Here is a 15,063-nt window from a genome sequence, read left to right on the forward strand (position 1 = left end):
GGTTTTCTTTATTTAAATTTTAATTCAATGCAAAGTCATTTTTGGTGGACATAAAAATTTCATTTCAAGAAGAGCCAATTAGTTTATAATTGAGAAAGTAGTAGTTTATGGTCTAAGAGGCAAGGCAAGATTTCTTTATGCAAGTTGCTAAAATAGTCTATTGACCAAAGGACTTAATTGGTATATTGTGGAATTTATCTTAGGGAGAATGGTCATTTCTTACTCTTTTTTGTCTGAATGACAAATACTTAACCTTAAAATTAAAAGACGACAAATTACTACTTTCCATCAAATTCTATTAATAAATTTCGTTAACTTTTATAATGAAAAAACTTGAAAGAAAATACGAAAAATACCCTTATAACAATATTAAAATAATGAAGCAATCCATTCACAATGTATGTATGAATCTTTTACATTGAAGAGTTATTATACTTTAAAGGGCCAAAGGACTATTTCCACCCAAAGTATGCTCTAATCTCAACTTCTCACTCTTTAACTTTGAAAATCCTATTTATCTACCTATAAACGGTTAAAATTAACAAAACCCTAACTCCTTAAAATTTTATTTTTCTCCCCTTAAACCCTAAAAACTAACATTTCCCCTATAGACAAAGTTTTAAAAAATGATATTTTTCCCCCTAGGGTTTAATTTTCAAACTCTGGTGTCATTGTCAATGACCTCTCCCTCTTAAAGTTTCCTTTCCCTCCGATAATCTCTCTTCTCTTAGTTGGATGTTTGATCATCTTCATCTGGGAAGACAAAGAGCTCCATCTTCCTGACGAAGCTCTTCGTCTCTCCAATGTGATTTGACACTGATCGGATGTCTACATAAGAGAAGAGAGATCGTCGAAGGGAGAGAAAACTTTGGAAAGGAAAAGCCACTAACAATAGCGCTAGAGATGATATCAGAGTTTGAAAACTAAATCGTGGGGGGGAAATGCCATTTTTTAAAACTTTGCCTATAAAGGCAATGATTAATTTTTAAGGTTTTGGAAGGAAAAAAAGATTAAATTTTAATTTATTTTTAATATTATAGATAAAATGATGATTTTACCCTAAAACTGTTAATTTTAACTAGTCATAAGTAGATATTTGATATTTTCAAAGTTAAATAGTGAAAACTAAGATAAGAGAATACTTTGGTTGGGAATAAGTCCTTTGGCCAATTTAAAGATATGAGGTTTCTTTTTATGCCAAAGGACTTATTCCTATCCAAAGTTTTATGTTTTTCCAAGTTTCCACTCTTTAACTTTAAAAATCTTAAACACTCACTCATGAATAGTTAAAGTTAACGAAACTTTAATCCTTTAAAATTTAATTTTCTTTTCCCCTCTTAAACCCTAAAAACTAAAAGTTTTCCTCCTAGATCAAATTTTAAAAAATAACATTTTCCCCACTAAAGTTTAGTTTTCAATCTTTGGCACCATCACTGGTAATGAAGAATGCCTGACACATCACCATACTTTGATAGTCTCTCTTCCCTCTTTTGAAACTCTAATAGATGAAGATCTCATCTTTGTTTTCTCAAACAAGATCTACATCGGTTAGAGTTCTAGAAGAGGGGAGAGAGACTATTAGAGTATAGTGAAGCATCGGAGACTTTGTATTGTTGACAATGGCTCTGGAGATTGAAAACTAAACCCTAGGGGGGAAAATATAATTTTTTAAAACTTGATTTAAGAGGAAACTTTTAGTTTTTAGAGTTTAAGAGGAGAAAAAGAGATTAAATTTTAATTTATCTTTAATATTATAAATAAAATGATAATTTTATCTTTGAAACTAATAGATTTAACCTCTCATTGGTAGGTGTTTGAGGATTTCATAGTTAAAAAGTAAATATTTAGGAAAACGTTACACTTTGGGTGGGATAAGTCCTTTGGCCTTCTTTTTATTTAGCATAACATAGCATAAACCATAGTTGCTTCATCAAGGAATGTTCATATTTCACTCCCCACATTCGTAGAGGTTATAGCAGCAATTTTTTCCACACTCACAATTTATGCTCCATCACCTGTTGCCACAATCGACAACCCTAATTGAACATTTAATAAAAAAGAAAAAACAAATCCCGTTGAACACTCAATCAAACAAAAAACATTTATCAACATTCAATTAAATCAAACAGACTCAAGTGAATCAATGAAACAAACAAACATAATTTTCATCGTAGTTTCATTAACAATCATATAAATCCAGTCGAAAATTGTACCATTTATTTAGTTGGTAATAAACACTATGTTTCTTGTCAATACAAAACAATAATAGTTCAACAAACCAGTTATCAAAGGTAAAATGACCAAAGCTTTAAATTTCTTATATATAAAATATTATTCAATAAATATATTTAATAAATACAAAATTATAATGGATGTCCCCGGCCCGACCATCTTACTAGATCAAAACCTTGTTAGATGTTTTGTTGGTAACGAAGACTTTTATTCGAACTGAATCTCATTTGAGCTATATGACCAAAGTTTTATCCGAGTTAAATTTAAACCAACATTTTAATAAAAATCATTCACGAAAACCCTAAAAAGTACCATTTATTTTGATCACGACTTACGTGGTTCTTGATGGGACAACCTCATTTGGGTACATCCAAGGGCATGGTTTCCTTCTTTCACCCGGCAACTCACGTAACACAAACCCTCCACAACAAATTCATTGCGGTCGAATCAATTACATCGAAAATAATAAAGGTTTATTGATCAACCTTGTAAGTACTAAACTTGGTAAATTAATAATTTATTCTTGATACTTAAACCTATACTCAGATGTTTAAAGATTTTGTTATCACAAGAAAATTACCACCACACCCTCGAATCATGAAGCCAACGGATTATTATTTAAGTCGAGAGCTTCTAAATTCCAATTCAAATTTCCGCTAATCCAGGTCGTCTTTTAAACTTTTAAAACCCCAACGCCCTCCTTCAGATCCCTCGCTTTCAAAATTTTTACCCCGCCAACGCCATTATTCAATTCCCCTCTCTGTGCTTAACGGTCCTCTTCGTCACTGTCCTTTTTCAGCAGCGCGGCACCCACACCACCCCCCCCCTTTCTCTCTCTTTACAATTGTCTTTCTACAGTATTCACTCTCTCAGAAATGCCGCAATCTTCTTCCAGCAATATTCTTGATCCTTCTTCTAGACACAATACTTACAGCCGCAAACAAAAATCTCTCGGACTTCTCTGCTCAAAGTAGTTTTCTTTATTTTTTTATTGGAGAAAGAACTGTTTCATTATTATTGATCTTTTTGATTTGTTTTTTTGTTTGATTTGCAGTTTCTTGACCTTGTGCAATCGAGAGGGTGTTGAGTCGATTGGTCTTGATGATGCAGCGACAAAATTAGGTTTTGGTCTGACTTTGAATTTCGTATATTATCTTTGAAATGTTCTGACTGTGTAGGATTTATTTGGTTTGAGGCATTGCAGGTGTCGAGAGACGGCGAATCTACGATATTGTAAATGTTTTGGAAAGCGTTGGAGTAGGTTTCTTGCTCTTTCCTTTTTATTGGTTCTAGTTTTCTAATTTTTAATTATATTCTTGCTTGCAAATCTGTGTTCATCTTTATTATTATTATTTTTTAATTTAAGCTCTTTTGGTTAATTTAGGTTCTTGCAAGAAGTGCAAAGAATAGATACACGTGGAAAGGGTTCAAGGCAATCCCTAGGGCTTTGCAGGAGCTGAAGGTAATTTTGATTTGTTTTGTTGGGTTTATACTATGTTTTAAAGGTTGATATTTTATATAAAAAAGTCCAAGTGATTTTGTTTGGTTTGATTGTAGGAAGAAGGTTTTAGGGATGCTTTCACTACCTTCGACGCCAACAATAATGCAAAAGTCCGTCAATTAGGGTCATTGAATTGATATATTTTAATGGTTTTTTTTTTTTTTGGGTTTTGTAGTGAAATTCATAGCGTTTATTGTTTAAGGTTTCGGATGATGATGAAGAGGATGAAAGTTCATCTAACCACAATACTGGAAGCCAAAGCGATAATGCGAACGCTAGACCTTTTCCAAAAATTTCTAAGAACGGTAAATGAAGGAGTTTTTTTTTCTTTGTTTTGATGTAACCTTTGTTTTTAAGGGTACAATATCTGTTCATGCTTTTTAAAAAAAATATTTTTCAACTTGCATATTCTTTACTCAAAGCTGTAGATCGCTATTTAGTTTACAAAATTGACGACTAATGAAAAAATAAAAGTGAATATGATTTTAATGTTTTCGTATAATTTGAGTTCTTTATATGATCTTGAATTGGCGACAGTGCTTTGTAAGTTTTTTTCCCACGTGGTCGTTATTATAAGCAATAGATGTTGAAATTATCAGAAAACTTGGACAAATTAAGTGACATGTTTCAGTCAGACTTGTTTGTATATTTTCTGTACAGATAGCAGAAGAGAAAAGTCTCTCGGACTTCTAACACAGAATTTTGTCAGGCTCTTTGTCAGCTCTAACGTGAGTGAAAACTAGAGAATTTTCTTTTAGGGTTGCCATTATCTTATAAGTATCAATAGTATGCAGTTTTGTTTCTCAGGCAGATATGATCACCCTGGATGAAGTTGCAAAGTTACTGGTTGGGGATGCACACAATTCATCAATAATGAGAAGTAATCGAAGTCTTTAACTTATACTGTTTCATTTTGACCTGTCTTTGTAAGGAGGAACTGAGAATTTCTCTAATTATTATCTTGTTTATTAATTCTGCAGCAAAAGTAAGGAGGTTGTATGACATTGCTAATGTCTTGTCTTCCATGAATCTCATTGAGAAGGTAAACAAAGAATCGTCCGTAACTACTTGTGGGATAAGGATATAAAAGCCACTTGATTTATTTGTTTTAGTTATATAGAATGTGACCCAACTTACTCAAACACTAATGCAATTATATAGTTCTCAAGTTTCAACTTTTTCTATGTAGACCCATCCTATAGATAGCAGGAAGCCAGCTTTTAGGTGGTTGGGGGTAAAAAAGTCAGATATTGGTTATGATGGTTCGTTGATCCTTAATGAGTCTAAGAAGAGAGCATTTGGAACTGATGTTACTAACATCGGTTTCAAAAGAAACAAAGTGGACTCTTTAATTGATGGGAATATAAGCCAAAGCATTAAAATGGAAAAGCAACAGCAATTTGACGATTTGATAAAGGTGGTTGATAGTAGCGATGTAGATAATGATGGAAAACAGTGTCAACGAAGTTACCAGTTCGGTCCTTTTGCTCCTGCAATTTTGCCCGAAGCTGATCCCTTAAAGCATAATGAGAAGAGGACATATGACTGGGAGGGTCTAGCTTGTGTGTGTCGTCCTCAATATTACAACCAAGGTATGATCTGATGCTTATTATGATCTGTGAAGTTGTATGACTGTTGATGCCTAGGATCCAGCCAATCGAATAAATTCTACTGCAGAAATGTATATGGTTGCAGCAGACTTTATGGGAACAAATAAACGGAATTAAAAAAAAAAAAGATATTGGTGGAGATGCCAAACTATTTGTACTTCATCTATCTGTTTTCTGGTTTCCGCTTCTTCCCCTTTAAATGCTTCTTCCAGTAATATTGAGCTTTTTCTTTCAACAACACTTTGTTATGGTTGGGGATGAATTCGAATTAGGCATCTCAAGTTAAACTTGAGTTTAACTATAATGTTAAGTTGAGTTGAGATTTGAGTTTGGCTTAGTATTATAATCGAATAAAAAATAATTAAAATAATATTATTTTAATTTGTATTAGTTAAAATAATATTGTTTTAATTACTTTATATAGAATTTTTCTAAACTCACAAGCTTGATAAACTAAATATCCTTCAAGCTGGAGTTAAAAAATATTTAAGTTTTAGATTTGAGTTTACACTCGAATTCACTTGAACCAAGTGTGTTTAAGGCTTATTTGAAAATAAGCTTGTTTTCTAATTTTATGAAACTTGGTTCGAATCTAATCTTAGTTATGATAAATAAGTTTGTTTAATCTTACATGTGCATTTCCAGGTCTCTATCACAGTGTTAAGACTGAAATATCAAGAAAATACACAGTAATGATCTTTAATCTATTCTTACTATTAGTTTGTTCGTTCATTCACTGTTAAAATATTTAAGCCTAATGGTTAAGATTTTGCCTTCTGTTCTCAGCGGTTATCTCAATTCCAAGAATCAATCTTTCATCTTTCAGCTCATTAAAGACGTTTGCTTTATTTAAGTACTCTTAAAGTTACATCTTTAAGCATCGTATTGCTGAAAATGAAGTTGTGCTAATAATATTGCAGCTCTAAGAGACCTATTTTCTCATTACGTGGAAGCTTGGAAATCGTGGTGCACTGAAGTTGCTGGTAAGAAGACAATACATCAAATCTCCTGATGTTTATTACCTCTTAAACTTTTCTGATGACCACATAATTTATTATAGCACTGAGATAACAAGAAGGGATGGCCTCATGTTAGATGCATGCTATGCATCAGTCAACTTAGGAATGGCTATCCTCAGAGTAGTTTTAATGTAGTGCCCACGCTTGTACACATTTACTCAGTGTGCTAATTCATTATATTGCAAATCTGACTTCTCGGCCAAGTCCCATGGTTCTTTCAACCAATTATCTTAGGTTTAATCTTATGTCTATTTTGCTTTTGTTAAAAACCCACCAATTCTGTAAACAAATCAAGATTATAGTGAATAGATCCGAAGCTTTATGTGTTTCCACAACACATTTTATGTGATTGTACAATTTGGATTATGGATCGAGTTATTATGAGTAGATCGAAGTTCAACAACATTATATTCAAGGTTACAAGTAATTTAGCTTAAGTAATTGAATATAATAACATTTAAGTATATGGTAATTTATTATTTATGTATTTAAGTATATAAACATGAGATTGCTCCAAATTAAATGAAGAAATTTGGTATTTATATGTAGATCATTCACACACAAGGCTAGCACTTTGTATCAAAATGGTACACTGTTTTATCGTGATAAAATTGCATATAAACAAAAATTAATATTAGATATGATTTATGTTTAAAATGTGAGTATTAGGGTTGGAATCGAACCGAGTTTATTCGAATTCTAGCTCAAGCTCGGCTCGAACGAGTCTGAAATGAGTCAGTCTTATACGAGCTCGAGCTCAAGCTCAAGTTACTAGTCAAATTTTTCAGTTAAAAATTTTGATATAAAACGACGTTTTGACTAATATGTATTAAAACGACGTCGTTTTAATAACGAAAAATGAGCGGAGCTGAATTCGAATAGAGTTCGAGTTTGACTTTCACGAGTTTGATGAGCTTGGGCTCGAACTCAAGCTCAATTATATGTAAACTGAGCCGAGCTCAAGTTTGACTCGATTCGAATCTAACCCTAATGAGTATATTAAAGATGGGCATGCATTGTAATGGTTTAGATTTGAGAGTTGACTTCCAGGGTTGGATTAATTTAAATTTGAATTAAGTTTAAATTAAAAGATTTAATTTGTTTTCAAAATTTAGTTAGAGAAAATTTAATTTAATTTGATTTGACTTGTGAGTTAAATAAACGATTTCATACGATTTTATTTGATTTAAATTTAATTTATGATTCGATTTGAATTAGATTTATTAATTATTTAAATCATATTGTTTTACTTATTATTAGATAAGATAAATGTTATTTTGTCCATGAGTTACAAATTTAAACTTTAAATCTAAGTGATAGATTTGAATCATAAATTTGAATTGAATTATTTTTATTCAAACTGAATTTTAACCATCTTTAATTTTAATTCAATAAACTCGAACTGAAGGATAACTAGGCTGGATGGCTCGATTTGGTTTTCACCCACCAATTACATGGTGCACAGTATATGTATAAAGCATTGTGATAAAGAACACCGATAGATGAGATTTGAAATACTTATGGTTTACCAAATGCATTTACAATAAACGATTATGACCCAAGCGAAAATGGGAGCGGCTGGGGCTCAAAAGTCGTAACTTTCCCACCCTCAAGGAACTATACGAGTCTCTGAGTGTCTTGAAGGAAGCAATTCGGCCCGATGGATGCCTATGGTTGCTTCACGCCCTCGGTTTCAGAACTTCCGATAAAAGCTGTCCTTTGCTGGTAAGGCTCGTTTAAACTAACTAATCTGGTGACTGCTATTGTTTTTGACAGTACATTGAAAAATGGGATTTTACAATACATTCAGATTTTAGACTTCTGGGAATGTAAAATTCATGATGCCTGTTATGGACAAATCGTAAAGTGACATTAACTGCCATGAAAAATTAGTTCTCACTTGGTAGAATTGCTATGGCTGTTATGGACAATCAATACTGAATATTGATGGCTGTTTCTGAATAGTTGGATCGGATTAGGTTTAAAAACTTTAAATTGCCAAGTTCCATTATTGGGAAGAAGATTTGACGCATTGTGTGTGTTTGTGAAAATTTCACTTCAATCCGAGAAAGATAAATTACACAAGGGAAAGGGAGAGATCAGAGAACCCAAATGTTCCCTTTGCTGTAAATGTCTCCTTCCCATAGTAAGCTTCTTTCTCTTCACTCACCAAAACTTGTCTCACCTTTCACCATCGCCCCTACACTGCCACCGCCGGCAGCCAATCCCACTGACATAGCCAGCCTCATCCTCAATTCCAACAACCCACATACCCTAACCCAAATCCTCTACTCTCCTACTCTCCATTGGACCCCACAGCTTGTCGACCAAATTCTCAAACGCCTCTGGAACCATGCCTATAAAGCCCTCCATTTCTTCACTGTCCTCTCCCACCATCCGACCTACGCTCACTCTCTCTCCTCCTTTGACCACACCATTGACCTTGCGGCTCGCCTGTGCGACTACAAAACTGTATGGACCCTCGTGAACCGGATGAAATCCCTCCACCTGGGTCCTACCCCAAAGACATTTGCCATCATTGCTGAAAGGTATGCCTCTGCTGGGAAAGCCGATAGAGCAGTAAAGATTTTTTTGTCAATGCATGAACATGGTTGTAGTCAAAGTTTGACTTCTTTTAATACCATTCTTGATGTGTTGTGTAAGGAGAAGAAAGTTGAGAAAGCTTACAACTTGTTGAAGATTTTTAGGGGCAAATTTAAGGCTGATGTTGTTAGTTATAATGTTATTGCAAATGGGTGGTGCTTGGTTAAGAGGACTGGCAAGGCTTTGGAGATTTTAACGGAAATGGTTAATAGAGGATTAGAGCCCAATTTGACGACTTACAATATAATGCTTAAAGGGTATTTTAGAGCTGGTCAAATTGAGGCAGGTTGGAGGTTCTTTTTGGAGATGAAGAAGAGGAAATGTCAAATTGATGTTGTTACTTACACTACTGTGGTTCACGGGTTTGGTATTGTGGGTGATATTAAGAGAGCTAGAAAGGTTTTTGATGGGATGATTAGGGAGGGTGTGCTCCCATCAGTTGCAACTTATAATGCTCTAATTCAGGTTTTATGTAAAAAGGATTCTGTCGAGAATGCTGTAGTGCTTTTTGAGGAGATGGTGAGGAAGGGTTATGTGCCCAATACGACAACTTATAATGTGGTGATTAGAGGGTTGTGTCATGCTGGTGAAATGGAAAGAGCTATGGAATTTATGGGAAGAATGAAAGATGATGAATGTGAGCCAAATGTACAGACATATAATATTATCATCCGGTACTTTTGTGAAGCAGGAGATATTGAAAAGGGTTTAGATTTGTTTGAGAAGATGGGCAGTGGAGATTGCTTGCCAAATTTAGATACATACAATATTTTAATAAGTTCAATGTTTGTGAGGAAGAAATCAGATGATTTGTTGGTTGCTGGGGAGTTGTTGATTGAGATGGTTGATAGAGGATTCATGCCTACGAGGTTCACTTTGAATCGGATTTTGAATGGGCTTCTATTAACAGGTAATCAAGGTTTAGCTGAAGAGATTTTGAGATTGCAGAGCAGATGTGGCCGTTTTCCTCGTCAATTCAAATTGTGAAGCCTGTTTGCATTCAGATTTGCTGATGAATCTGCCTGGACCATTTCAGACTCTGACATTCAGAGGATGGCTTGCTTCTTTTCCATACGGATGTATCATGATTGAATTTGGATTTAATTAGGCACTGGGCTTGCGGTTTTCTGCTACTTTTCTAGCAGTCCAAAGAATAAGACCTTTGTTATGTGTTTTGATTGAGGTATTGACAGTCTTAAGACTCCATCCTGGAGGTTTTGTATCTCTTTCAGTCTTGAGGGAAATCAGAGTACCATTCTGTATGGAGGCAATCAATAGTGGAAGCATTAACTGTATGGCTGTGATCAGTTTCAAGGTTTGTTTGCTTCCTTTCCTATTCTAATGTGCTATGCTGGGATTATAATCATGTCAGTTTTAAAATCAATATATGATTGTATCAGTTACTCTACCTGTAAGTCCTTCATATCAGGTGCAAAGATAAAGACGACTGCTGTCCCCGACTGTTATTTCTGTATATTTGTTGTAATTAGGATAAGGCAATATATTTCAGTCAGAGTTGTTAACCTTATTGTAGAACAAAGTTCTCTAATTTTTTACAGAGTATTTGCTTAATCAATTCAAGTTTTTACACCGGCCAAAACAAACGCAGATATTAAAGCTTTCAGCCGCTGAGTCCCTAGGCTTAGGTGGTTGTAAATTTGGGTCTTAGACACCATCAGTGAAGATGTTAGAACTGATTGTAGTGCATCAAATGTGGTTGGTGATGCTCTAGCAATGGTGTTGTCCCAAATCTCAGTATGGGTCCTTATGAGATATGTCCTTAGGGAGAAGATTGCTGTTCATAGTTCTTCAGCATACATGACGAATCTGACAAGGAATGCCAAGATGCAGTCTTCAATTTGAAGCACATTGCTACTGGGGTTGAATTCTGTCCTCATCTAATTAAAAAACCACATCTTTGTTCATTTCAAAGTTGTGGGTTGACTAGGATTATGCAATTTCACTTAAACATGATCTTTCCTTGTGAATTACACAGGTGCTTAAATATCCATTCTAAAATTGTATTCCGATCTAGAAAATGTCAATGTACAAATTGCGTAATAAACTAATTGAAAATTTATGTTGGTTTCCCTGCTCGAAAACCAGTATGAGCAATCAATACAATAACAAGGACAAGAGTTGTAGATATGTTCATCTCAATCAAAGAATAATTTCCTCTTGAACACTAACGTTGAGTGTCTTGTTTGGAAGGACAATGCTGTTTGCCACCACAACTTCATCTTCAACAGCCACAGCTTCACCTGGATCATATATTTTTACAATTCAGATTACACTGGGTTAACATAAATATACCTATATATAAATATGTATAAAGATAGAAAGAAAGAACAAGAGCCAGAAGGCACTAAGAAGATACCGAGGATTGTAATCCCCAGTTTAGCATTGTAATCTCCTTGAGCCTGTAAGTCACTTTGTTAGACTTGGAAATATATTCAGGATTTGAAACATAAGCAAATGTTAACCAGTATAAAATTTGACAGAAATATAAGAAAACATGACTAGGTCATCACCGATGCATTGATCATAAACAGTTCAGAAGAATTCTGAACAAGGTACCTGGACACTGGACCATTGAAGATTTCCACCCAACAATTGCACTTGTGACAACTGCATTTTCCTGATAAGGGGTATACATGTGCTAAGTTTATAGTTTTGACTTGCCTTGAATTCTTCACATCTTTTTATTTATTTATTACTTACCATGATTTCAACTCCGTCAAGGATAATACAGCTCTTTAGCCTAACTCCTGCTCCAATTCGAGCATTAGCAGATATTGAGACATTGGGAGCTATCTGTTTCCATCATTGCACAAAAATCAAATCAATTTAAATCTTAATTACAGAAAATATGAAGGAATCCAATGCGTACAATGGGAACATCTCTGAATAAAAAAAATAAATAGGAAACAAGAAACGCATCCCATAGAAGAAAAGCAGGGAAGGGAAAAACAGAACTACAGCACAGTTTTATGGCAAGGATACCATTGTCATGTAACATCATTGTGGTGTATGAGAATTTAGAATTGAATTTTTTAGCTAAGTCATGCAACTTTGTTACAGAGCATCCGGCAATGATTTATTGAAAGTAATGAAAAAATACCTTAGCAGTTGGATGCACTTTTGCTGATGGATGAACATACACATCACCGATAATTTGGCATTCTTGGTACCATCTCCACTAGCCAAAACATGGGGAGAGGTCTGCCGGAATAGGGAAAGGTACAAGCCAGAACATTTTAGTGACATTCTGCAGGTATTAGCAAGAAAAAGAAAATCAGTCCTACTTAGAGAGCTTTCTGTTCTGATTTTCATTTGCTGGTTTCTTTTTAGTTTTGGTTTCTAATTGTCACTGTTTTTTGCTGTTTGAAAGAGAAGAAGGAGGGAGGTGTTGTGGGTGTTTTTTTTAATGAAGCAACATGCTCAATTGCTTGGCTTACCCAGGAGTTTTAATTTGTTCCCAGAAATCCAAGGTCTCATATATATATAACTGCTTCTTTCCTGCAAGAGGTGACAGGATATCTTGATCCATTCAGACAAAATCCGCTGGAAAGCTCCTGTTTAAGGACCTCATGTTAGGATAGTTGACATGAATCATAGTCTTTCAAACAAGAAACTGCCAAAAGTGACATTATCTTCCCAAGTTGAGATTAGCTTCCAAATAAAAATCAATGGGCAAATGTCTTCACCAAGAGACATACAGCCTACAGTTTTATCAAGATGTCGTTTTCCATTGACACCCAGCCTTGCTCATGGAGGGTGTAAAAGATATTATGAGTTTACCATAGTTAATATATACCTAGCCATCTATCAATGCTGTTAACACCTGAAGAATCAGAAAACTAAACAGTGAAAATTTTGAGAGCAGGAAAAGAGAAATACCTCATAGCTGACTGAAGTGCTTCAAAGCTGGACATTTGTCTCAGATTTTCTACAAGTGACAAAAAGGGAAATTGGTTTTATAGATCATCCAGAAGTAGCAAAATGAGACAAAAGGAATTTGTATTGAAACAACATATGAATATTAAATTTCAATATCTTGAAATTCTCCGATAGTTAATTTGATTTCTAATAAGGTCATGCCTTCTGCAGTTAAATCTGTAAAGAAGTCTGTTTTAATCTACAGGAACTTTTTAACTGACAGTTTAGAATCACTAACCTCTGTGTTTCCGTTGTGTTGAAACACCCTTGATGGCAGTAAAGATATCTGATGTAAATACATACACACCACAATTTATGCGGTCACTTACCTACATTACATCAAAACTGTCACAAACTTACAAAAAATATATCGACTGAAAAAAAGATTGAAAGAGCAAGGCAATAAGAAAGGCCCTTAACATGCTAAGAAGTACAAAGCTCTCTGATATTGGACATACAAAAGTTTCAGGTTTCTCTGTGTAATGCCAACAATTCGTTGGCAACTGGATCAGCTACCAATTCACCAAACTGGCTGGCTGACTCTGCAGAAACCTGCACAATAAAATAAGATGGCAACAAATACAGAAAAATGAAAATTTTGAAATAAAATCCATCTATACAATATCTTGCACATGTCTTCACTAACCTTGATGACTAGTATAGTTCCCATGCCACCGTATCTCTTGTGAGCATCTGAAAATATTGAAAAAAAAAAAAAAGGCAACAATTAGAGCTCCACGAGAACACAAGTGAACTAGAAATATCAAACTTATAGTATAGGAATATATCAAAGTTGTTGCTTTACTTGAATCATTCATGCACGACATTCAAGAACACTAGTAATTGGAAAATATAGATTCAATGAGTCATACAAAAAATGAGAAGAAAAACCAATCTTAGAGATAAGACGATGGTTACCAAGCATTTCTGGAAGAGGAAAACTGCAGCAAACATCGCAGTTCAGCAGGAAGATATGAGACTGTTCACAAAATAATTGCACATCAGCATTAACATTCTAATAGAAGAAAAAGAAAAAAAAAACTATAATCTACTAAATATATTACAACTTACACATGTATCCAACAATGATCCCTATTATTAGAGAAAAAAGTACAAAAATTTTTCGAAGATTGAAGTTTTAGACAAACATCACGTCTACACAAGATTCTTAGGTTTAGGTAATAACCGGACTATCTTCCATGATCAGATCTCTGAAGTTGTAAAGTGCACCAGCTGAACCATGAGGCCTGTCTTCCCTCAGATATCTAAAAGCAACAGAAACAACAAGAATGACCACTGAAATTTTAATAAGACAAATACCTAATAGATAGCAAGAAGTTACCTGACAGGGACCTTAAGCTCATTGGAGATTGAGGACACATACAATGCAAATTCACGCTCTCATGGTTAGAAATCCGTAACAGAAAAAACAATCTCAAGCTCTCTCAAATAACAAACAGGGAAGTACTTTCAGTAAGGCTCAAGGAATATACTCTTTTACAAGCAGAAATTGGATGATGGACCATTGGCTTTCCAGCTAAAGGAAAAAGAGGCTTTGGAATATTCAGTGACAGAGGCCGGAATCGGTACCTGTAATTTTAGAAATTTTTAACAAAATTCGATATAAAATTTTGTTTCATTTCCAAAATTTTCAACACCAATCAAGCTTCATAATCAATCATATCTAAATTCAAACCGGGTAACAAATGTTCCCAATATATTGAATTGGACTGGTTAATGCATCCAAGATTGAAAATTACCCACAAAAAAAAGAAAGCTGCTAATGAAATGAAATCAAACATCACAATTCAATTACCTTTCGTGGGACCGCCCACCATGATCATGGCAACAACTCTATCCTCTGAGGTTCCCATCTTCAATTTCAACACAAACCGAGATCTTCAAAATAATGAACACACAATTTAAGTTCATTCAAGAACCCAAATGAGCAAATACATACAACTTTGTGTAGCTTCAAAAAGGGACCAATCATCCCACTGAAAAAACAAATAAGCTCACAGTAATGACTCAAAAATATCGGTACTATTAGCATGTATAATGTATAATCTCTCAGTGTGTGTTGTGAACGGAGAGAGATATAGATTAATAAATGAATACGAAAAACGAAAGATATAGAATGGGGCTACGTTAGAATTGT

General features: G+C 34.4%; 2 protein-coding genes and 1 pseudogene across 3 annotated transcripts; 2 read left to right on the plus strand and 1 right to left on the minus strand.

Annotated features, from left to right (window-relative positions):
* Nucleotides 1–2,923: 2,923 nt before the first annotated feature.
* On the plus strand, nucleotides 2,924–6,699 carry LOC123204266 (E2F transcription factor-like E2FE). Of its 2 annotated transcripts, XM_044620870.1 has the most exons (12): nucleotides 2,924–3,202; nucleotides 3,287–3,354; nucleotides 3,437–3,489; nucleotides 3,617–3,694; nucleotides 3,790–3,843; nucleotides 3,936–4,038; nucleotides 4,394–4,461; nucleotides 4,541–4,613; nucleotides 4,714–4,775; nucleotides 4,923–5,325; nucleotides 6,264–6,326; nucleotides 6,404–6,699. In XM_044620870.1, the coding sequence occupies exons 1-12, from the start codon at nucleotides 3,108–3,110 to the stop codon at nucleotides 6,412–6,414; spliced, it is 1,131 nt and encodes a 376-aa protein (XP_044476805.1). In that variant the 5' UTR covers nucleotides 2,924–3,107; the 3' UTR covers nucleotides 6,415–6,699. The 2 variants fall into 2 exon arrangements, with proteins under 2 accessions (XP_044476805.1, XP_044476804.1); XM_044620869.1 differs by having other exon boundaries at nucleotides 2,925–3,202; nucleotides 6,264–6,699.
* A 1,158-nt stretch (nucleotides 6,700–7,857) lies between these two features.
* LOC123204518 (pentatricopeptide repeat-containing protein At1g74900, mitochondrial) lies at nucleotides 7,858–10,542 on the plus strand. The gene is made up of 2 exons (XM_044621224.1): nucleotides 7,858–8,087; nucleotides 8,342–10,542. Exon 2 carries the CDS (start codon nucleotides 8,493–8,495, stop codon nucleotides 9,951–9,953), a length of 1,461 nt encoding a protein of 486 aa, XP_044477159.1. The 5' UTR covers nucleotides 7,858–8,087; nucleotides 8,342–8,492; the 3' UTR covers nucleotides 9,954–10,542.
* Nucleotides 10,543–10,963: 421 nt separating this feature from the next.
* On the minus strand, nucleotides 10,964–15,063 carry LOC123204519 (annotated as a pseudogene).

This window comes from Mangifera indica, chromosome 20 (genome assembly GCF_011075055.1).
Source record: "Mangifera indica cultivar Alphonso chromosome 20, CATAS_Mindica_2.1, whole genome shotgun sequence".
NCBI lineage: Eukaryota > Viridiplantae > Streptophyta > Magnoliopsida > Sapindales > Anacardiaceae > Mangifera > Mangifera indica.